The following is a 21,939-nucleotide window of genomic DNA, read 5'->3' on the forward strand; positions in this document are numbered from 1 at the left end:
GGGCTCCTGGCGTTGGCCCTGGGCTGCAGCAGCCCCCAGTCAGGGGGGAGGGTAGCTCCTAATTGTTACACTCTGTGATAATTATGAAGTCAGCTCATCGCACCCCCATCCCACCGCAACTAAGGGTGTGTCTGCTGCCTGCAGTTTCTCTCTGCTTCCTGTCAGCTTGGTTGTCCTGCATGGTGCCGGCTGCGGTCCCAAACAAACTCGATGGCATCACAGACATTCTACAAAGTGGGAGATGGGGAGGAGGCCCTGCTGAAGAAGGAAACCCTCAATGTCTTGAATGCACTCAATCAAATGTCGAAGCCCTTTCCAAACCCCAAGTCAATGAACAGGACCGTCACGACCAAAGGCCTCCCGCTTTCCTCAAGGGGCAGTTTGGTGAACTTCTTAGAGGAGGATGCCATCAATCTACCGTAAGACCTGAGTCTGGTCCTTTTCTGTTTTCTAAGGCCAGAGCTGGGTGGGCGGAGGAGCGGGGGCAAGGAAGAGGGTGTTGAAGAGGCGCCACTTCCTTGACTTATCACAGTCGAGACTCCCAGGGAAAAGCACGTAAGCAGGTTGCCTATGGATTCCTGACCCCAAATCAATTCTTGGAGGCATGCCGGCCTCCAGCTCCGGGAGACCTTCTGGGATCAGCTGGAGATGGGTTGGCGGTGCTCGTCATCCTGTTTGGTCCTCACCATGAAGCCCCCTCTCCTCTCCCCATGATTCCTTTGCTCATCCTCCCTATTGTGCGTTTACCTGCCTGGTTATGTCCTCCCCCCAGCCCCCAGAAACCTGCCTGCCTTCAGACTGAGGTCTGTGTTCCTCCTCAGTGATCACGGGTTTCCTTCACTTCATTTCACAAAACTCTTTGGGCACCTACAAGGTACCTGGTCCAAGGTTAAGTTCTGGGAATGCAGAGCTGGAATGCAGTCTCTACCTTTAAGGGGTTCCCAGCCTGGGATGTGTGTGTGTGTGTGTGTGTGTGTGTGGTGGTTGGGCATGGGTGGCTGTCAGACAAGAATTGAGACTGTTACAGCATGGTCTGGGCTATGACGGGACAACTGGAGGAAACAGAGGGAATTCAGTATAGTTTGGGAGGGGGTGAAGTTAAGGGAGGCTTCGTGGAGGAGGTGACTCTCAGAGGAAGGGAAGGAGTTAGCCAGTGGAGGGACAGAGAAGTGGGCTGACATGGGCTGAGGGAACTGTCTGTCAGGAAGTTTCACGGGTATGTGACCTGTGCAGTTAAACACAGCCCGACACTTGGAAGGACCCTGTTTAGTTTAATGCTTGGATGTTACTGTTTTGAAGGTCTTAATAATTTCTGAAGAAGGAACCCCACAAGTTATGTAGCTGGTCCTGATGACGTGAAAGGGGCTGCAGTGGTCACTCCCTTAGGTACCTGTCAGTAAGCAGGTATGGCTAAAGTGGCGGGGGCAGGTAGGAAACTTCCTGGTATGGGGAGAAAGTCTTAGACTGGGAACCAAGTTTCAATCCAGATTCTACCACTTAGATATATGACCATAGACAAGTTCATTAAGATCAGCGACCCTTGGTCCCCCATATGTAAAGCGAGACCAGCCCCATCCAGCAGGGCTGCTGTGAAGATCACGAGGAGTTGTTGTCCAGCATATAGCCCAGTGTCTGGCTGCCCCTTCAGCACTGGTGTTTCCAACAAGTAAATCTTCAATAGAGATTCCTTGGGGCTTCCCAGGTGTTCCAGCAGCTAAGACTCCATCCTCCCAATGCAGTGGGGCTCAGGTGTGATCCCTGGTTGGGAAACTAGATTCCCACATGCCACAATAAGAGTCTGCAAGGTGCAATTAAAGATCCCACGTGCTGCAACTAAGACCTGGTGCTGCCAAATAAATACTTTTTTTAAAAAAATAATAAAAAAGTAAAATAGAGATTCCTAAGGACAGTTTATGGACTTCCCAAGTGGCGCCAGGGGTAAAGGGCCCACTTGCTAATGCAGAAGACATAAAAGACCCGTGTTCAGTCTCTGGGTCGGGAAGATCCCCTGGAGAAGGACATGGCAACCCACTCCGGTATTCTTGACCAGAGAATCCTATGGAGAGAGGAGCCTGGCGGGCTACAGTCCTTAGAGTCACAAAGAGGCGGACACGAGTGAGGCAACTTAGCACATAATATAGGACAATCTATAGCGTAACTGACATCCATACCCAGACTCTTCGGCCTACAAAGGGCCTTGGAGGGAGAATCACCTATTCCAAGTGTCCACCAAGGGCTAGCATAGGAGGTTTGGGTTGATCAGGATTTCGCAGGAGGAGGTTGATGGGGCTGGGGCTCAGGGTGGAAAACTTTGGCCTCGATCAATCAACCTCGAAGCTGGAGGCTGGCCTGGTGTGAGGGATCTAGGGGTATGTGTGGGTCACTGAATCTGGCTAGAGCAGCCGGGGGAGGTGGGGAAGGAAGCAGGGGAGGGGAGCCAGAAAACACCAGGGGCAGACAGGAGCTGTGTAACATGGGGCCCGGGAGATCCGGCTTCTGTTCCAGCTCTGCCATCTACTACCAAGGTGACCTCCGTCAAGGTGCTTGGTGTCCATAGGCCCTATGGCTGCTTTCTCTAGACAGGGCTCTTCCCACTGAGGGCTGTGACCGATGAATGTGTCAGGAACTCATCCTAGTTGATGGAGACTAGTATTATAAAAATGAACTAAGTAGAATTTAAATTCCAGAGAACATCACACACAGAATAAGTACTGGTTTGTGAAACCAGTTAGTACTGGATTGTGAAACATTTTACTTATGTGTGTGTGTGTGTGTGTGTATGCATATACTGGGGTTTCCCAGGTGGCGCTAGTGGTAAAGAACCCGCCTGCCAATGCAGAAGACATAAGAGACTCAGGTTCAATCTCTGGGTCAGGAAGATCCCCTGGAGAGGGCATGGTGATCCAATCCAGTATTCTTGCCTAGAGAATCCCATGGACAGAGGATCCTGGCAGGCTACAGTCCATGGGGTCACAGGCATGCATGTACTAGCTTGTTAAGAAATATATATTTCTTACTTTCAGTTCAGTTCAGTTCTGTTGCTCAGTCGTGTCTGACTCTTTGCAACCCTGTGGACTGCAGCATGCCAGGCCTCCCTGTCCATCACCAACTCCTGGAGTTTACTCAAACTCATGTCCATAGAGTCGGTGATGCCATTCAACCATCTCATCCTCTGTCGTCCCCTTCTCTTCCTACCCTCAATCTTTCCCGGCATCAGGGTCTTTTCAAATGAGTCAGCTCTTTGCATCAGGTGGCCAAAGTATTGGAGTTTTCAGCTTCAACATCAGTCCTTCCAGTGAACACTCAGGACTGATCTCCTTTAGGATGGACTGGTTGGATCTCCTTGCTGTCCAAGCGACTCTCAAGAGTCTTCTCCAACACCACAATTCAAAAGCATCAATTCTTCAGCGCTCAGCTTTCTTTACAGTCCAACTCTCACATCCATACATGACCACTGGAAAAATCATAGCCTTGACTAGATGGACCTTTGTTGGCAAAGTAATGTCTCTGATTTTTAATATGCTGTCTAGGTTGGTCGTAACTTTCCTTCTAAGGAGTAAGTGTCTTTTAATTTCATGGCTGCAATCACTATATGCAGTGATTTTGGAGCCCAAAAAATAAAGTCAGCCACTGTTTCCACTGTTTCTGCATCTATTTGCCATGAAGTGATGGGACCAAATGCCATAATCTTAGTTTTCTGAATGTTGAGCTTTAAGCAAAATTTTTCACTCTCCTCTTTCACTTTCATCAAGAGGCTCTTTAGTTCTTCTTCACTCTCTGCCATAAGGTGGTGTCATCTGCATATCTGAGGTTATTGATATTTCTCCCAGCAATCTTGATTCCAGCTTGTGCTTCCTCCAGCCCAGCGTTTCTCATGATGTTCTCTGCATATAAGTTAAATAAGCAGGGTGACAATATACAGCCTTGACATACTCCTTTCCCTATTTGGAACCAGTCAGTTGTTCCATGTCCAGTTCTAACTGTTGCTTCCTGACCTGCATACAGATTTCTCAAGAGGCAGGTCAGGTGGTCTGACATTTCCCATCTCTTGAAGAATTTTCCACAGTTTGTTGTGATCCACACAGTCAAAGGCTTTGGCATAGTCAATAAAACAGAAATAGATGTTTTTCTGGAACTCTATTGCTTTTTTGATGATTCAGTGGATGTTGGCAATTTGATCTCTGGTTCTTCTGCCTTTTCTAAAACCAGCTTGAACTTATGGAAGCTCACGGTTCACGTATTGCTGAAGCCTGGCTTGGAGAATTTTGAGCATTACTTTGCTAGCTTGTGAGATGAGTGAAATCGTGTGGTAGTCTGAGCATTGTTTGGCATTGCCTTTGTTTGGGATTGGAATGAAAACTAACCTTTTCCAGTCCCTGGGCCACTGCTGAGTTTTCCAAATTTGCTGGCATATTGAGTGCAGCACTTTCACGGCATCATCTTTCAGGATTTGAAATAGCTCAACTGGAATTCCATCACCTCCACTAGCTTTGTTCATAGTGATGCTTCCTAAGGCCCATTTGACTTCACATTCCAGGATGTCTGGCTCTAGGTGAGTGATCACACCATCGTGATTATCTAGGTCGTGAAGATCTTTTTTATATAGTTCTTCTGTGTATTCTTGCCACCTCTTCTTAATATCTTCTGCTTCTGTTAGGTCCATACCATTTCCATCCTTTATTGAGCCCATCTTTGCATGAAATGTTCCCTTGTATCTCTAATTTTCTTGAAGAGATCTCTAGTCTTTGCCATTCTATTGTTTTCCTCTATTTCTTTGCACTGATCACTGAGGAAGGCTTTCTCATCTCTCCTTGGTATTCTTTGGAACTCTGCATTCAAATGGGTATCTTTCCTTTTCTCCTTTGCCTTTCACTTGTCTTCTTTTCTTTTCTTTTTTTTTTTTTCACTTCTCTTCTTTTCATAGCTATTTGTAAGGCCTCTTCAGACAGCCATTTTGCTTTTTTGCATTTTTTTTTTTCCTTGGGGATGGTCTTGTTCCCTGTCTCTTGTACAATGTCATGAACCTCCATCCATAGTTCATCAGGCATTCTGTCTATCAGATCTAGTCCCTTAAAACTATTTCTCACTTCCACTGTATAATCATAAGGGATTTGATTTAGGTCATATCTGAATAGTCTAGTGGTTTTCCCTACTTTCTTCAATTTAAGTCTGAATTTGGCAATAAGGAGTTCATGATCTGAGCCACAGTCAGCTCCCGGTCTTGTTTTTGCTGACTGTATAGAGCTTCTCCATCTTTGGCTGCAAAGAGTATAACCAGATGGTGTTGACCATCTGGTGATGTCCATGTGTGGAGTCTTCTCTTGTGTTGTTGGAAGAGGGTGTTTGCTATGACCAGTGCATTGTCTTGGCAGAACTCTATTAGCTTTTGCCCTGCTTCATTTTGTACTCCATGGCCAAATTTGCCTGTTACTCCAGGTGTTTCTTGACTTTCTACTTTTGCATTCCAGTCCCCTATGATGAAAAGGACATCTTTTTTGGGTGTTAGTTCTAGCAGGTCTTGTAGGTCTTCATAGAACCGTTCAACTTCAGCTTCTTCAGCATTACTGGTCAGGGGATAGACTTGGATTACCGTGATATTGAATGGTCTGCCTTGGAGACGAACAGAGATCATTCTGTCGTTTTTGAGATTGCATCCAAGTACTGCATTTCGGACTCTTTTGTTGACTATGATGGCTACTCCATTTCTTCTAAGGGGTTCCTGCCCACAGTAGTAGATATAATGGTCATCTGAGTTAAATTCACCCATTCCAGTCCATTTAGTTCGCTGTTTCCTAAAGTGTTGACGTTCACTCGCCATCTCCTGTTTGATCACTTCCAATTTGTCTTGATTCATGGACCTAACATTCCAGGTTCTTATGCAATATTGCTCTTTACAGCATCGGACTTTACTTCCATCACCTGTCACATCCACAGCTGGGTGTTGTTTTTGCTTTGGCTCCATCTCTTCATTCTTTCTGGAGTTGTTTCTCCACTGATCTGCAGTAGCATATTGGGCACATACTGACCTGGGGAGTTCATCTTTCAGTATCCTATCTTTTTGTCTTTTCATAGTGTTCATGGGGTTCTCAAGGCAGGAATACTGAAGTGGTTTGCCATTTCCTTCTCCAGTGGACCACATTTTGTCAGAACTCTCCACCATGACCCATCCATCTTGGGTGGCCCTACATGGCATGGCTCATAGTTTCATTGAGTTAGACAAGGCTGTGGTCTATGTGGTTAGATTGGTTTGTTTTCTGTGATAGTGGTTTTCAGTCTGTCTGCCCTCTGATGGAGAAGGATAAGAGGCTTATGAAAGCTTCCTGATGGGATAGACTGACTGAGGGGGATACTGGGTCTTGTTCAGTAAATCTTTAATCCAATTTTCTGTTGATGGGTGGAGCTGTGTTCCCTCCTTCTTATTTTAGCTCAAGGTTAAAAAAAGAAAATTTGAAAGTTAAATTTTTTGGATCCTGTACTTCATCAGCAAAAAATTTAAAGAGTGGGGAAACATGGGCAAGGTTTTTCTTTGTAACAGCCAAGAATTGGTAATGATAACAAATATCTGTGTAACAGAACACCATACAACAGTTAAAATGACTGAACCAGAGCAGATTAATCTAAAAAATACAATGTTGTAAGTAAGAAAACAGCAAACTGCAAATGAATATGTACTGAATGATACTATTTATTTATATAAAGTTTAAATTATGCAAAATAGTAACATACATATCTAACAAACCTATAAAAACACATGGGGAGTAATAAACACAAAATTTTAAATTTACTGCTCCGGCTGCCTCTGAGGGAGAGCATCAGGAGAGCGGTAGGGGAGCAGAACACAAGGGGCTTTAGCGACACTGACACAGCTTTAGTTCTGAGTTGGATAGATGCTAAATGGAAGCTTAATATAATACGATCATTTTTTCCAGTTTTATTGAGACACAATTGACATTTAACGTTGCATTAAAGTATGCAACATGATTTGATAATTGTATGTATTGTGAAATCATTACCCCAATAAGCTTAGTTAACATCCATCACCACACAGTTACAAATTTTTGTGTGTGAGATGAGAGCTTTTAAGACCTAATCTCTTAGGAACTTTCAAATATACAATATTGTTAATTATAGCTACCACTTTGTACATTGGTGTGGTGGTGGTTTAGTCACTACGTTCATGTCACTTTGTACATTACCTCCCCATGAACATATTATCCTTGATATCTTGAATGAGTCTGAAATATTTCACAATTAAAAAAAAACATTAGAGGACTTCCCTGGTGGCTTAGTGGTAAAGAATCCGCTTCCCAATGCAGGAGACATGGGTTCAGTCCCTGGCCCTGGAAGATCCCACATGGCATGGAGCAGCTAGGCCCGGGCATCACAGTTAATGAGCCTGTGCTCCAGAGCCTAGGAGCTGCAACTACTGAAGCCCGCACGCCCTAGAGCCCATGCTCCACAACAAGAGAAGCCGCTGCAGTGAGGAGCCGAGCACCGCAACTAGAGAGTAGCCCTGCTCCCTGCAGCCACAGAAAGCCCGTGCAGCAATGAAGACCCAACACAGCCAAAAACACATAAATAAACAAATAGTTTTTAAAAATAAAAAAATTAGAATGGAAGAAAAGTTTTGAGCATTCACCCCAATAAATGTATATTTATCTGTGCCGTTAATCTTACATGCTGTGTATTAAGACATATTGGTAACTGTCATAAAAATTAAGTAAATAAATGTAGTAATTACATATTAAACAACAGTAAATAAATATTTAGTAAAACTTATTATTTTTCTTTTAGATACTTTTAGATATTTTTCCATATCCCAGTAGATCGTTATGGTCATTCCCTGGGGTGTTTGCACCCTACCTTGGAGGAAGGACTTGGAGCTTTAGTGGTGTTTCTAAAAATGTTGGTTCTCAGAACACTTACATCAGAATCATCTGAGGATGTTATGAGAGATGCTTTAGCAGCTTCCCCAGTGCCATCCCAGCTGGGGACCAGGGACCAGGAGTGTGCATTTTCCACTTACTAGTGTCCCGGTGAGTCCACTAGTAAGTGCATTTTCCACTGATGCGGAGCAAGAGTGTTCTGAGTGGCTCAAAAGCAGTTGAGGGTGTTGGTAAGTCCTGCCCAAGGCCTGCCTGCCCCTGGGAGCTTCCAGGTGGCAGGGGCTGGGGCAGCTGCCTCCATCTGTCTCCCCCTCCCCTCTCCCTCCAGGAAGCACATGCCAGTGGAGGATTCCGAATGCAGCTCCGATGACACCAGCATCTCCCCCATGTCATCTACCTTGTTGAATCCCATCAAGTTGGCCGTGACCCAGCCCAACAGCAGCTTCTTTGCGGGCATGCTGGAGGGCGAGCTGAACAAACTCAGCCTCTCCTCGATAGCCAAGGGCACAGAGAAGGGGCACCTGGCCCTCTGCCCCCAGTCTAAGTCCAAGATGGCCCCTGGGGGCCTGCTGGACCTCGACAACCCTGAGGTGGACACAGACACGTCCTCGACGCCCTCAGAGTCCTCTGTGGTCTTGGATGTGCCGGAGGCGCCCTTCATCTGTGAACACACGGTCAGCGACTCCACAGCTGTGGTGCGTTCCCCCCATGTGCATCTGGCAAACGCTTGATGCCCCCCCCCACCCCCACATGCCCGGCATGGAGCTGAGCTCACTGGGGAGCGTGTGGATACCTACTGCCTGCATCCTGACCTCTAGTGCATGGGTTAGGAGAGAGGGCGTGCCTGCAAAGAACTCCAGCGCAAGCTAGAGAAGATTCAATGCTGTAGGAAAAGTTCAGACCAAGTGCCGCTGGGGATTCCGAGGGAAAGAAACGTTACTTCCAGCTGCAGGAGTAAGCTTTGGTGGTGGTCAGTGACATTTGAGCTGGGACACAGAGGTCGGACTTAGACATCTAGAGATGAGGAAAGGCATTCTGTGTAGGGCTGACACTAACTAGCAAAGGCTTGCATGTGGGAGGAAACATCCACGTCCTCATTCAGGGTTGCTCACACTTTCCATCACCTGCAGATCTGATCCTCATGTTACCAACAAGATTCCTCGTTCCTCGAGGTTCTGACTCAGTAGGTCTGGGGTGGGGCCTGAGACTGCATTGCTAACACATTCCCAGGTGGTGCTGATGGCCCACAGACCACATGCTGAGTAGCATTGTTCTGGATACAGGAAAGGAACAGCAGGAGGGGGTCATTTTCCAGAGGTCCTGTAATGTTAGGCTACTGTATGGAATTTTTCAGTAAGCAAAGAGGACCAGCTCTATGCAACGTTTTGTATCAGGTGAGAGATGCAATATCAGTTACATATTGGAAAATACCATCTGGTGGCTCAGACAGTAGAGCGATGCAGGAGGCCTGGGTTCGATCCCTGAGTTGGGAAGATCCCCTGGAGAAGGAAATGGCAACCCACTCCAGTACTCTTGCCTGGAAAATCCCATGGATGGAGGAGCCTGGTAGGCTACAGTCCATGGGGTCACCAAGAGTCGGACACGACTGAGTGACTTCACTTACTTTGGAAGATAAATCTGGAAGGACCATTGTTGGATAGGCCAGCGCAGTGTTTCTCAAAGTGTAGTCCTCAGACCACCAGTAGCATCTGCATCATATGGCAACTTGTTAGAAATTTTAATCCTTGCTTTCCCCACCTTCCTGATTGGGCCTGCTGAATCAGAAGCTGGGTGCAGGGGCCAGCGGTCCTTGTTTTAACAAGTCCTCTGGGGTATTCTGATGCATACCAAAGTTTGAGAACCACTGGCCTAGATGGAGGAGAAACTGGAAATGGGAGACAAGGCAAGTGACAGCAGGGCCAGGAATCTGCAGTGTTAGAAAAACCCTCTGCAATCCTTAGTCTGGCTTGGCAACCAGGGCTGCAGTACAAAGTGCATGGACTCAGGAGCAATTGGTCTGAACCTTGACTCTGGCACTTAATTGTTGTGTGGCCATGGGCCGGACCAGAGAAGGCAATGGTACCCCACTCCAGTACTCTTGCCTGGAAAATCCCATGGACTGAGGAGCCTCGTAGGCTGCAGTCCATGGGGTCTCGAAGAATCGGACACGACTGAGCGACTTCACTTTCACTTTTCACTTTCATGCATTGGAGAAGGAAATGGCAACCCACTCCAGTGTTCTTGCCTGGAGAATCCCAGGGACAGAGGAGCCTGGTGGGCTGCCGTCTATGGGGTCGCACAGAGTCGGACACGACTGAAGTGTCTTAGCAGCAGCAGCAGCAGCATGGGCCAGACACCTGCTCTCTCTGAACTTGTAACCCCATCTGCAATGAGTGAGGTGGATGAGATGATTGCTAAGGTCCCTTTCAACGGACACACAGTCTATAGAATATGGAGTTGAGGGTATACACTGAGGTGGGTGCGGCTGCCCAGGGAGAATGTATCAAGCTTTGGGCTGGTGGGGCCCCATCTAACGTGGGGTGTGCCTACCACCCTCGGACACACCTGCCTCCGCTCCAGCAGGAGCAGGGAAGGGAATGGGATCTTCTGACCCACATTGCAGAGGGACTGGTGGGGTGGTAAGGGGAGGCCAGGCCAGACCAGGTCTGAGGAAGCCTTGGGGGTTCTCTCCCCCTAGATTTCCTGGACCTACGCCCCTGGCAAGCAGCAGGTCAGTTTCTACCAGGTCCTGTTACAGGAGGTGGTCAGGAAAAACAGCGGTGAGATGCCCAAGGCAAAGAACCGCCCCTGGATCTTCAATAAAATCCTGGGCACCACCGTCAAGCTGATGGAGCTGAAGCCGAACACGAGTTACTGCCTCACCGTCCGCGCAGCCAACACCGCGGGGGTGGGGACGTGGTGCAAACCCTACAAAGTGAGCCCTGCGAGGATAGGCCCGAGGGTCGGGGGGAGGGGTCTGGACAGAGTCCTAGAGGTTGGGAACACCCCTGTACCCCAGGACCTCTCCTCCTGCTGGCTTTCCCTCTCCCTGGGCAGAGAAGCCTCAATTCTAGTCACTTTGGGGCCCCCTGGAAACTGACCTGTTCATTCATCCCTAATGTGTGTCTCTCAAAGCCAGTGGCTTCTGGGTTCTTCAACTTAGTTATCAGTGGTTGTGAGTGGGTTGGGAAGTCAAGAGCACTGAGGGAAAAAGAGAGGGAAGAGGCTAACGGGCGACAAAGCAGGAAAGAGCCTGGGGGTGGCAGGGCAGGCCCGAGGAGACCCTGCTGAGCTTGGAAACAGCACACAACCAGGGAGAAACATGTCAGTGAATACGCTGGTAGGGCCCTCGGAGACCCCACTTCACAGACAGACGAGGGGGGGCCATGTTGGAGTGGTGAGGTCAAGGTCAGCTCTGCCAATGAGTTCTGAGGACTTTTGTTTCTTTCAGTTTGCAACCGTGGCCACTGACGTGAACAGCTTCCCCGAGAACAACCCCATCCAGATTACCGTGCAGCGCAAGGAGCCCCAGCGGAAGACCGTGTCCCTCGGGCTGGAGGACATGCGCAGGCTCGAAGATCTGGAACACCTCTTTCCTTACTAAGGGGGAGGGTCCCAGGAAGCCCCTCACCCACCTTCAGCTTCGGCCCAGGGCCCTCAGCAGTCAGAACCACGAGATGCTCCACCAGCCGAGTCAGGGAACCAAAGACCACCCTGCTGGTCCCGGGCCTGGGGCCGAGGTTAGAGGGGAGCTCCGCTCACCCGGAGCCTCTGCAGGCCAGGCCAGATCAGCCTCCACTGCCCGTAGCTGCTAGGCCTCCTCCCCCAGATCTGGGCTGGTCCAGGTCCCTCATTAAAACCTGCAGGTCACCCGGCACCCTGAGATTCTGCTTCATGCCACTGATGGCCTCAGCTGGGCCACAGACAACCCACCCTCCTGGCTTCTGCCGGGACCGAGTCCAGGTGGGTCGGGGGGACACGGGGCCATGAGATGCCATCGCCCTTTCCCAGTGGGAGAAAGAAATGGTCCCCAAAGACTACAGCACTCGCCAGGAAAAAGTGATGCTGGACAGAGGTAGTGACAGCCTGCACACTGCCAGCCCAACTCAAGCTCAGGGGGACATGGGGCAAAGTGCCCGAGCTCTGAGCGAAGGGTTTAATCCCTTGTTTCACGTCGGCTCTTCCTGGATGTGACGGCTCAGACAAACCATTTACGCTGCTGGGACTCAACTTCCTCATCAAAAATACGGGGATGTGGGACTTCCCTGGCGGTCCAGCGGTTGAGACACCGCACTTCCAATGCAAGGTGTGAGGGTTCAATCCCTGGTCGGGGAAACTAGATCCCACATGCTGTGTGCCGTGGCCAAAAAAAAGGTGGGGGGGGGGGAGGGGGCCCGGGGCGGCGATAGCACAGCAACCTGCTTTATTTGGCTCTAGCCAGCATTTCCCAAGCTGTTGACGATAGAATTCCCCTCCTCTCCTGTGTGAATTACATCCATCAAGTGTCCAAAGAATACTGAGGAAGGCTAGAAACCTATTTGGTTCTTTGATTCTTCACATCTGTATCCCCCCTGGGGGCATGGCATGGCCCTTCCAGGCATGGCTGCAGGGTCGCTGGGAGGCTCAAGGGAGAGCTCAGCAGCAGAGAGCCTGGCACAGAGCGGGCCCTCAGAGCCCGTCGCCTCCCTTCACCCCTCACACAGTCTCACTGCAGAGACCAGGCAGGCAGAAGCCGAGAACCAGAGCCAAGCAAGGTGCAAAATCGTAGAAGCACAGATGTGGGTGGGGGAGGGTGAGGAGGGCCAAGAAGTCAAAAAAGGCTGTGGCCCCGAGTGCTCCGTACAAGGATGGCTGGAATTCAACCCGGGTAGAGGCACCTGGCCCTGGAAGAGGAGTGACCAAGACCTTGGTCCAAGGTCTGAGCACGTCCTGGTGGGGGTTCCCTTCACTCTGTGAGTCTTTGGGGGGCAGAGAGCCACCCTCCCCATCACACCATCCATCCCCACTTCTGCCCGAGCCTGCACCACCGCACGGCCCATTAGGGGGAGCCCTCGGGGACTGCCTCTCTGTACCCTGAGAGCCCAGTGACACTGGATGAGGTCAGCGAAAGCACCCCAGAGCAGCAGGGCTGGCACAAGTCCCTGTGATGGTCAAAGCGTCCCCTCTGTGCGCTGTCCAGACCAGGAAGTAGCCTTGAGCTAGTGTGACAAGTGCATTTCTAACTGGGCTGAATTCTAGTTCATGCAAACAGCTACACGCGGCTGGTGCTGCCAGAAGGGACAACACAGCCTCGACAGCCTCCTCTGGCTACTAAGAGACGGGCCTCAGCGGGTCGCCCCAGCCTCTCCCTCGTAGGCACGGTGGCGAGAAAGGAAGGGCCGCTTCCTGCTCAGCATGGTACTGGTGTAGCCCAGAGGGAGGGGCTGCATGAACTGACCCAGCATAGACCCCTGGGCATCGAGGACAGGAATCGTAACCCAAACACACAAAATATAAGTCATTTATTTGGTCACAGAATCCAGGGCCTGACCCTGAAGAGACGGCATTTAGAAAAGGCAGCAGCTGGTCATCGCCCAGCCTCCCGCCACCCCTGCTCACACCAGCGAGGTACTGAGGATGGCCAAGGACTGGGTTCAGTGATGACCTCCTGCAACCTTCGACCTTCTGTTCTGCGGAGGGACCCCTGTGGGGTCTGAGCGAGGACAGCAGGCCACGCTCGTTCTCAAGGTCATCGCCCAGCCTGAGGCCTCCCGTCAAAGCAGGCAGCAGGTGGAGGCTGAGTCCAGGTGGGGATCCCGGAGACCTGGGGGGCTTCTCATCTCCTCCATCTGTGAACAAGGGCAGGGAATGGGATGGGGACCCCAGCTCGGCAAAGGGAGGCACCACACAGTCCCAGGAGCCCCCGATGGGGGAGAGCCTGGGCAGGTGGAGAGCCCGTGGAACTCTCCACCACGAGGGCGGGACAGCCGAGCACACCGGCCGCCACTGCACCCCCCACCCCCAAACTCACATCCGGAGGCACTTGTCCTTCCCACCACTGGCCACTCTCTGGCCATCGGGACTCCAATCGACAGCATATACCTAAACAGGGGAGGGGCACAGTGGTGCAGTGAGCAGGGTTGGGGGGCGGGGGGCAGGCTTCAGTCCCCACCCCCCCGCCGGCTCAGCCAACTGCCCACGAGGGTTGGCCGTACCTCATCTGCGTGGCCCGGCAGGTCCGTGGACAGCTTCTGGGCCTTCACGTCCCACACTTTCAGCGTGCTGTCACTGCTGCCGCTGACCAGGAGCCGGCTGTCGGCCGACCACGCGATCTGGTACACGGCAGCCACATGGCCACGCAGGGAGGCCAGGTACCTGGGCCGGGGGGGAGGGCAATTAGGATGGACGTGAGATCTCGGAACACGTCTGAAGGGTCCTCGAGGCCCCCAGCAGTCGTTCTCAACTGTGGCTGCATGTCAGGGTTACCTGGGAACCTGTACAAAATCTCACTGCCTTGCCCCCGCCCTACAGTAATTTAATCTCTGCTGGTCATTGCGATTTTGTAGAACTGCTTCTAGGATGCTTCTTGCTGGGCCTCCACACTTGCTCAACTTCGCAAGCCTTGGACTCCAATGCCCCCATCTGCTTGGCCCGTCTGCACGACACCCCCCACTCTGCCCACCCCAGCAGGTGCCTGCTGACAGGTGACGTGGAGGAACAGTGGGCCGGGCCACTGGGACCTGGTCGGGACAGACTGACTGTGTCTGCTGGTGCAAGTCGTTGGGCCTGAGACTGTTTCCTTGTCTTAGAAAGGAGCTGGGGACATCCTTGGGGATCCAGTGGTTGAGAATCCGCCTTCTAATGCAGGCGACTCGGGTTTGATCCCTGGTGGGGGAACTAAGATCCCACATGCCACGGGGCAACTGAAGCCCACGTCTGCAACTAGAGAAGGATGCATTCTGAAATGAAGACCCCCTCATGCTGCAACTAAGACCCAACCCAGCCAAGTAAATGAATTTAAAAAAGAAGGGAGCCGAACAGCCTATTTCACAGGGCTTTGGCGTGGAGATGCACAGAGACGGACGCGTGAGTCCCTCTTCGGCCTCAGGAGTGTTTCCCTGCTCCTTTCCCCACTCGCGCCTCAACCTCTCCTCCTATCGACCGCGAGGGCACTGTGCCTTGTCACACCACTGCTTCTCGGACCTGAAAGGTGACCTTAAATGGCAGGTTCTGATCCCCAAGCTCTGGGCTGGGGCCCAGGGCTCTGCAATTCCATCAAGCTCCCAGGTAACGCACTGTCTGGTCTGTAGACTCCACTGCAAGGGCCAAATAACGACTAGACCACAAACCTACACTTTCCGCTGCATCCCTGGCCCTTGGCCAGCTTTCAGACCATTTTTCTCCCTAGGTGTACAATGAACTAGCCATTTTCAGTGCCCGCTTAGTGAGGGTGCTGAACATACCACCTCACTTAATCCTTGTGATAAGGCTGAGAGGTAAGGGGTCTGCACACTCAGAAGAGGAAACAGAGGCTCAGAAAATCCAGGGACTCCCCTGCCTGCCAACGCAGGGGATGGGTTGTTGCTCCACAACAAGAGAAGCCACTGCAATGAGAAGCCCGCACGCCACAGTTAGAGAGTGGCCCCTGCTCACTGCAACTAGAGAAAGTCCGTGAGCAGAAACGAAGATCCAGCAGAGCCAAAAATAAAAACAAAATAAATAAAAAATTTTTAAAAAGAAAAGAAAAAAAAAATCCAACTGCTTGACAGAGCCACACAGCTAGAAAGCAGCAGAGCCGAGCTCCTTCCGGAGGGGGAGTGCCCCTCCTCCCGGGCCCACGCCCCCCACTCACTTGCCCGTCCTGCCGTCCCACAGCTTGATGGACTTGTCGAAGGAGGCGCTGGCGATGATTCGGGAGTCTGGGGAGTAGACCACCTGGTTGATGAGGGCCTGGTGCCCCGTCATCCGTGCCAGGGGCTTCTTGTCCTCTGCTGGGGACCACAGAAACAGGGTGAAGTCGTCTGAACCAGACACCAGCCTCTCTGGGCCCCGGCCCTGCGGAGACAGGAAAGCGCATATGGTCTCAGGGAGGAGACCCGACCTCAGAGGCAAACATACCACTGTCTGCTCAATCGTGGACTCTTAACACCAGAACCGCCAGGGAAGTCCCCACAGTGGCATCTTAGAAGGGGGAAGGATTTTATACGTGGGCTTATATATGTGTGCAGAGTGTACATACACATGTATGTGAAGTCTCAGAAAGGAGACACGAGACACTGGTAGCACTAGATGCTTCCAGGAGCCACAGAGATGAAAGGCTTTCCACCATCTACTTTTTTTGTGTTCTTTGAACCCTAGACTATCTGAATGTGTTACTGAAACTAAATGAAATTTAAAAAGAGAGAGGGACTTCTCTGGTGTCCAGTGATTAAGACTGCATGTTCCCAATGCAGGGAACATGGGTTCTATCCCTGGTTGGGGAACTACGAGCCTCAATTCTGAGGCCAAAATAAATCAATAAACAGAGGTACCTTAGAATTAGAAATAAAAAGATAAGCAAAAAAAAGAAAAAAAAAGAAAAGTGAAATAAAATGATCCCCAGCACACTAGAATTTTAGAATTGTAAAAGAAGAACTTTGGGGGAACAGTACATTCTGTACTGGGGCTAGAAGGGAGAGGGGCCTGAGCCTGTGCAGGGTTTGGGGTTTGGGGGACGAGGAGAAACAGCACATGGAGCTGGGGGTGCTGGGGACGCTCACCCGCACGAGGTTGTAGCGGCTCAGAGCCTTCTCCTTCAACTCCTGCACTGTGTCCGGGCACCAAAGGAAAGAAGGAACAAGGCTGATGAGAAAATTCAGCACAGACAGCAAGCACCCCGCACACCCGGCTGAGCTCGGCCCCTCGCACGTGAAGCCGGAGAGTCGGCTCCATCTCAACCAGCCCTTCCTCCCTGCCTCCTTCCGCTCACTCACAGGACCCTTGGAGGTCTTGGGCGTTCACTGAGGCCTCGGCGGGCTCAAAGGCCCCTGTGCGCAGGGCGTAGTCAGTGCTGAGGGCCATGGTGTTCACCCAGTGGCCGTGGCCTTGCAGAGTCCGGCACAGCACGCCCTAGGGTGGACGGAGACAGGTCAGACGCTCACAGAGCCCTCTGCGCCCCTGGGAATGCGAATGTCCAGGTCAGCCCCAGGAGACGGGGGGTGGCCCACAGGACTCAGAAGCAGGGCCCTCGTTTACTGTGATCCGAATCAAATCAAATCACTGTGATCTAAATCAAATCACCCATCAGCTCCTCATCGTGATCTGAATCAAATCTCAAACCCTCTAGGTTCAAGTCTCTCATTTGTGAAATGAAGGCATGGGCCTGGATCAATGTTTCTGAAAATAGGTTTCACAGAAGGGAACTGTCAGGAAAAAAGGGCTCTAGTCCAGTAAGATTGCGCTATAGCAGGTCTGATAAACCTAAATAGGCTTCCGACAGCAGGAAATTCCAGAGCCTGACCATGCTCAGGGGCCCTGGACCCTCCGCTATAACGCGGCACCGACCCCAGGACCCACTGTTCAAAAGCACCTCCCTGACCAGTTCCCGGAACAAGTTCAGGAAACACTGGTCCGACATCCCTGACCCGCGATTTGCCCAGGCTGGTTGCGGACCCCTCCTAGCTCTTACATCGTGAGCCCTCCAGACTTTGATAGTGCGGTCCTGGGAGGCCGAGTAGAGAAGCCCATCCCCTCCCCAGCGGAGACAGGTGACTGACTGCGTGTGTCCAGTGAGGATGCGCTCGCAGCGGCCCGCGGTCGTGTCCCAGACCCGCACGCTGCCGTCCTTGGAGCTGCTGGCCACGTAGCGGCACTCGGGGTTGCTGGGGAGGAAGAGACGGGTCCTCACTTCTGACCGGGCAGTGCCTGTCTTCCCACGCTCCCTCCCGATGCCCAGCTCGAACGCCGGGGATAACGTCTCGACGGCTTCCTGACCCCACCATCCGGGGACGCGTCAAGGTGGCTCTCAGGACCCGGGATGAGCGCCCTCCACCCCCACCCACGGGTGCAGGCGACCTTCCACGCTGTCACTGCCCCTCAGAGCCCCCACCGTCCCCTAAGGCTCCTCTGCACCGAGCAGGGGCGGGGTACAGCTCTGAACCTCGGCTCCTCATTCACCCCCGTTGTCAGTGTCACTTACGCGTGGAGCGGCTCCCAGCTCAGGGCTGTGACCCACTTGCTGTGGCCAGTGAGCGCCCGGCCGACTTGCTTCCCTGTGCTTGGGTCCCACAGGAGAATCTGCGGGACAGAAGCTCAGCAAATAACACTCCCCAGCCTTCCGCTGGCCCCACCCAGGGCCCCCGCCCATCGTCCCCAGCCACACCTCCCCGAAGACCCCAGTACCTCATTCTGACCCATCTCCCAGGAAGGGACTCCAGGGTCCCCACCTAAATACTCCAACCATCATCTACCTGGCCATTCTTACAGCCTGAAGCCAGCTTCTTGCCGTCTGGGGACCAGGATATGCTAAGGACCCAATGTCTGTGTCCTAGAAAAGCAGGGAGGGGAGAAAGGGGGACCACACCTGTCTTTATCCCAAATGCTCAGCAATGCCTGGCACACTGCAGAAGGTGCTATTTGGCACATAGCTAGCTGCCAAATAAATGAACAATCAAACACCAATCGAAGGGAGGAGACTCCCGAGGCAAATGGCAAACCCTCCCCAAGTGCGAGAGCCATGCGCCTGCTGCACAGATTACACTGCCACTTTCTAATAGTTCCTCACATGCCACGTGAGATAAAATTCCTGTACGTGTCAGGCCTTACAGTTCTCATGATAGCTCTAGAGTATGGAACAAAGCCAGAAGTACCACTCCCATTTTCCAGATGAGAAAACTGAAGAGTAGAAAGGAAGCAAGGCCCACACACAAGGTCACCTCGCTAGTGTGAGGATCCCAGGCCAGCAGCATCAGTACCACCCAGAACTTGAAATGCAAATTATCAGGCCACATCCCAAACAGGAGGAGACCAAAATTCTGGGGGTGGGACCCAGAAATCTGTATTAACAAGCCCTCTAGGTAATCCTGATGTATGTTCAAGTGTGAGGACTCCTGTGGCAGAGACTGGACTTAAGCCCAGTTGTCCTTGCTACCAGCCAGCCAGTCCCTGCCCACATCCTCACGCTGACTTTTGGGTCCAGTCTCTGCTTGTTTGTAAGTGGCTGGTGGGGCTCAAGGGTAAGGTCTCCACCTAGGAACTGACAACCACTAACTGGATGTGAAAAGGCTGGAATGTGCTCTGGGCCTCCCAGGAACTAAAGAGCTGAACGAATCACCTGCCTGCCACTGTATCAACACCTGCCCTGGGGGTAACTGCGTGCATACCGACCCTGGCATGTGAAGTGTGGCGTCTCAGTGCTGAGATCCCAGAAGCGAACTGTCGTGTCTCCGGAGCCACTGGCCAGGTACCTGGGGAAGAAGAGGGGCAGCCTGACCTCTGCACTGGGGACAAGGGGTTGGGCCCCACCCAAAACACTGTACATGTCCATTCCCGTGGCCTATTCAATTGTCTTCTGGAAACAGAATCAGGGAGTGGAAATTTCTCTCTCTTCTGAAAAGGAGAACCATAACACCCAGGCCATCTGGGAGAAGACTCTAGGAGGTAATTTCTCTCCTTGTCCTTCCTGAAAGGAATGGCCACAGCCATAACCAGTTAAAGCTTCTTATTATCCTCAGAGGATTGTGAGAAGCAAATAAACCCTGTTTCTCAGATGAACAACTGACTCAGAGAGGTTAAGTGACTTGCCCAGGTCACACAGCTAGGAAGGGGCAGAGGTGAGCTTGCAGCTCAGCTCTCCTGAGAGCAAGTCCAGGAAGGGCCCCTCCAAGGCAGGTATCCTTGGCCTTTGGGGACAAAATTCCACTGGACAAGTCCCTTACTTACACCCTGAGCCAGCCAGAGGACCCACTAAGCATAACTTGGGGGTCCCCTCAGCCCAGCCAACAGCTGCACCCACACTCCCCTCCATGACTCTGCAGCTGTCCTTACTTTCCTGTGGGGCTGAAGGCCACGGAAATGACCGCCTCACTGTGACCCTCCAAGGAGCTGGTGCAGCGGGTCACAGCGCGAACCCTGAAGATAGCCTGTGGCTGGTAAATGATGTCCAAGACCTTCTCTGTCTCCACTGCCTGTGACTCCAGTGTCCTCCCCAGTGAGGAGACGATCTCGGCATCATGGACATAGAAAGCCAGTGGCAGGGGATCCTCCTGGAGGACAACAGCAAAGGGAAGCCCCCCATGAAATGACAGGCAGAGCAGCCTCCACTGGGGGACCCTCCCCTCCCCACCCTCTGCAAGCTGTGTGCAGGCAAAGCCTTCTTTTCAGCCACCCTGCTTGGGACACCCCCATTATTCCCCATTGAGCAAGACCTTTTGAGTCCTTCAAGAGCAAGTCCAGAATATTTACAAATCACTTTAGAATCGTTTATCTTCATCTCACAACTACCCTGACAGATAGGCATTCATGCTGAAAAAACAGAGCAACTAAGTGCTTAGCCCAATGTCCTATGGCTAATGACTAATTCAGGTTCTTCAGACAGAAGTCCAGGGTTAGAATTAGTATATAGCATTTAAGGCATGTTCTAAACCACCACACCAGGCTCTATAATGTGTAAGAAGCATCCAAAAAGCCGACTGAAAATGCACTCTCTGCTTCACCCCTGGGTCTGGTGTAGTAGTGTAGGGTGGGGCCCAGGTACTGCATTTTTAGTATATGTGCTGCCGAAGCGAGCACTAGGTACTGCATTTTTAAGCAACTTCCCCCACCTCCAATGTTGTTGTTCAGTTGCTAAGTCCTGTCTGACTCTTTGGGCCCCCATGGACTGTAGCCCACCAGGCTCCTCTGTCCATGGAATTCTCCAAGCAAGAATACTGGAGTGAGTTGCCACCTCCTTTGCCAGGGGATCTTCCTGACCCAGGGATCGAACCCGTGTCTCCTGCATTGCAAGCCGATTCTTTACTTCTGAGCCACCAGAGAAGCCCACCTCCCATAGAGGGCAGCATTTTGATAAACACTAGCAGCTTAGAGGAAATCAGTCCTGAATATTCATTGGAAGGACTGACGTTGAAGCTGAAACTCCAACACTTTGGCCACCTGATGAGAATAACTGACTCATTTGAGAAGACCCTGATGCTGGCAAAGATTGAAAGCGGGAGGAGAAGGGGACGACAGAGCATTAGATGGTTGGATGGCATCACCGACTCAAAGGACATGAGTGTGAGTAAACTCCGGGAGTCGGTGATGGACAGGGAGGCCTGGCGTGCTGCGGTCCATGGGGTCGCAAAGAGTCGGACACCACTGAGCTGACTGAGCAGCCTAGGAGAGCAGAAGTTTTGAGTCTGACGTTTGAGTTCCAACTCCAAATCTACCACCTACGGCGCGGCATCTTACACACAATCGAATGATCGTAGGCAACAATGTAAAATGGGGAAGTTAATGACAACGGGGAGACAATGACAGGCTGCGACAAGGAATCACTGTGATGATGCGCCCAATGCGTTCAAAACGCGCTTTCTCTCCGCAGGTGGGCCCTGATGGTGGGCGTGTAAATTGCTCCCTCTTCTCACATGTTCCGACCCTCCCCAAGGGTAGACCGCACGGCCGGGCTGCAGCACTGCGGAGGAGCGGTGGGGGCCCTGGTACCCAAGACCTCCGGCCTCCCGATCCCCCGCGTGCCCAACGCTCACCTGGGCCAGCAGAGCGTTGCACACGAGCTGCAGCTTGTCCGGGGTGATGTCCACGGGCACGTCGAACGGCGAGCCCAGCAGCTGCCCGCCCTCATCCTGGAACTGCACGAGCAGCCGCTGCACGTCGCGCGTCGCCGCCTCGTCCTGTGCGGACAAGCGCGGTAGGCGTCACTCCCGCGGCTAGGTTACCCGAGGGCCCCCACTCCCGACTCCCTCCGGCCTTGGGAAAGCAGGCGCGAGACCCCGGCCGCGGGCCCCTCCCGCACTCACGCACACCCGCCGCTGCCGCCGCGGCCGCCGCCATCCTGCGTCCCCACGTGGAGGAGGTAACTCCGGCGTGATGGAGCGCCGCT

The 21,939-nt window shown here is 52.0% G+C and overlaps 2 protein-coding genes across 2 annotated transcripts; one reads left to right on the top strand and one right to left on the bottom strand.

Moving 5' to 3' along the window:
- Positions 1 to 148: 148 nt before the first annotated feature.
- FNDC8 (fibronectin type III domain containing 8) lies at positions 149 to 11,757 on the top strand. The gene is made up of 4 exons (XM_043480930.1): positions 149 to 419; positions 8,215 to 8,581; positions 10,585 to 10,821; positions 11,338 to 11,757. Exons 1-4 carry the CDS (start codon positions 211 to 213, stop codon positions 11,488 to 11,490), a joined length of 966 nt encoding a protein of 321 aa, XP_043336865.1. The 5' UTR covers positions 149 to 210; the 3' UTR covers positions 11,491 to 11,757.
- Positions 11,758 to 13,372: 1,615 nt separating this feature from the next.
- On the bottom strand, positions 13,373 to 21,939 carry NLE1 (notchless homolog 1). Its single transcript, XM_043480875.1, has 13 exons — positions 21,861 to 21,939; positions 21,587 to 21,730; positions 19,890 to 20,107; positions 19,230 to 19,309; positions 18,314 to 18,390; positions 18,043 to 18,140; positions 17,533 to 17,725; positions 16,838 to 16,973; positions 16,625 to 16,671; positions 15,718 to 15,920; positions 14,081 to 14,240; positions 13,897 to 13,967; positions 13,373 to 13,714 (listed from the first exon to the last, which is right to left on the bottom strand). The coding sequence occupies exons 1-13, from the start codon at positions 21,888 to 21,890 to the stop codon at positions 13,702 to 13,704; spliced, it is 1,470 nt and encodes a 489-aa protein (XP_043336810.1). The 5' UTR covers positions 21,891 to 21,939; the 3' UTR covers positions 13,373 to 13,701.

Source organism: Cervus canadensis, chromosome 1 (genome assembly GCF_019320065.1).
Source record: "Cervus canadensis isolate Bull #8, Minnesota chromosome 1, ASM1932006v1, whole genome shotgun sequence".
NCBI classification, from domain to species: Eukaryota; Metazoa; Chordata; class Mammalia; order Artiodactyla; family Cervidae; genus Cervus; species Cervus canadensis.